Genomic DNA, 1454 nt, shown 5'->3' with positions numbered 1-1454 from the left:
CCGCGGAATATCTTCGAACGTATACTGAACTTAATACACTTTCATTGCGAAAAAGTCGACATACACCCTGCTTCCGACGACTTCCGTGGCGCATAGTGTCTTATACCTCTTTCACCGATATCATTATCCTTTCGAAGTCTTCCATCGGGCAATATTTTCGTTGTGGTCTTCTCTCTTGGGCTGTTGGCTCCCACATTTCTACGGCATTGCCTGTCTAATAGACTTGCCGCTCTGCACTTGTCTTGCTTGTCATATCATCTGGTCTATTTCGGTCATGGTCACCCGCACAGGACACATTCGCGGCTTGCCCCAGATGTGTTACATCTGGGTCACCACTCAGTACTCAGTGGCGACATTCATACCTCGCTCTCTGGCGGTTCATTCTCTATCTATTTCTTTTCACCCCTCAATGTGTCACTACCACGGCTCCATCATTATCATGCTTTCGCAACATCGCATCGGCATTTCTTATTATCTCGGTTGCCCGACAGCACTCGGGCTTGTATAAAAGGCGGCACAAGGCGCAAACTATCCACTCTATAAACGACAAAAATTTCATCAAGCCCACACATTTCTCGGACTATCACGTCGCATCATAACTCTTCACTTCTTTTCCCGAATGTGCTATAGCCACTTTACATTCTCGTAGCATCCGTGCTTCTTTATGTCTTTTACTTTTCTTCTCTGTTCATGATGCGACACGATTTTCCCAGTGTATCATCTGTCTGGGCGTGCGTTGCTTATCCCTGAGTATCCTGACTCTTGACTAAGTCCTGATTACAGTTCTATCATACGTTTTCACCCATCATTGGTAGAACTGGTAATCGATATCAAGATCTTATTGTCGTATTGAGTCCGTTATTCAGTGCGCGACATGTTAGTTCCAACGTAAGAGTCGTTGATCAAATTAATGTACACTGTGACTCGGAGTCGTACGATCATACGAAAGGGAGTGATCAACTACTAGTAGTAGTACTGATACGGCATATCTGCATCAGCCTCGTGCGAGTGAGAGATTTATACTTGTCCCAATGTGCCAACAAGTGTGGGACAAGGGAGTTCTTCTGCAGATGCTCTAGCAGTTTATCGTAAAGTTTACTATATACTTCACCCCCAAATTCGATATTGATGAACCGTCCGGTCGCGAGCTCCTGCAAGGCGCAGTAAACAGCAACAGCAGCTGCACAGAATATACTGTCGAGATTGTTGAGGTACTTGTAGAGCTCGAGTTCCGCGACAGCGTCTAAAACGACATGCCACACTACCTCATTTTCGAGGAAGTATGAGTTGCCAAGCTCATCCACACCGAATGTAAATTTCGGTGGGAAAGTCAATTCGCTAAGAAGTTCCACGATCCTGGCTATCAGGAAATCGAGCTCGTTGACCGTCGACCGCACTCCAGGACGTAGATGAAACAATGCTATCTTGTTGCGTGCAATCTTTTTGCACGTGCA

The 1454-nt window shown here is 45.8% G+C and overlaps 1 protein-coding gene across 1 annotated transcript; it reads right to left on the bottom strand.

The window, feature by feature from the left end:
- Positions 1 to 858: 858 nt before the first annotated feature.
- On the bottom strand, positions 859 to 1454 carry F5891DRAFT_699335 (uncharacterized protein; the record flags this gene model as incomplete). Its single annotated transcript, XM_041372850.1, has 1 exon — positions 859 to 1454. A coding segment is annotated over one exon (498 nt), but the record flags the coding sequence as incomplete, so codon positions are not given.

Source organism: Suillus fuscotomentosus (genome assembly GCF_016647785.1).
Source record: "Suillus fuscotomentosus strain FC203 chromosome Unknown F5891scaffold_723, whole genome shotgun sequence".
NCBI classification, from domain to species: domain Eukaryota; kingdom Fungi; phylum Basidiomycota; class Agaricomycetes; order Boletales; family Suillaceae; genus Suillus; species Suillus fuscotomentosus.
The sequence above is the reverse complement of the archived record's forward strand: the minus strand, read 5'-3'. Positions and strand labels throughout refer to the sequence as shown.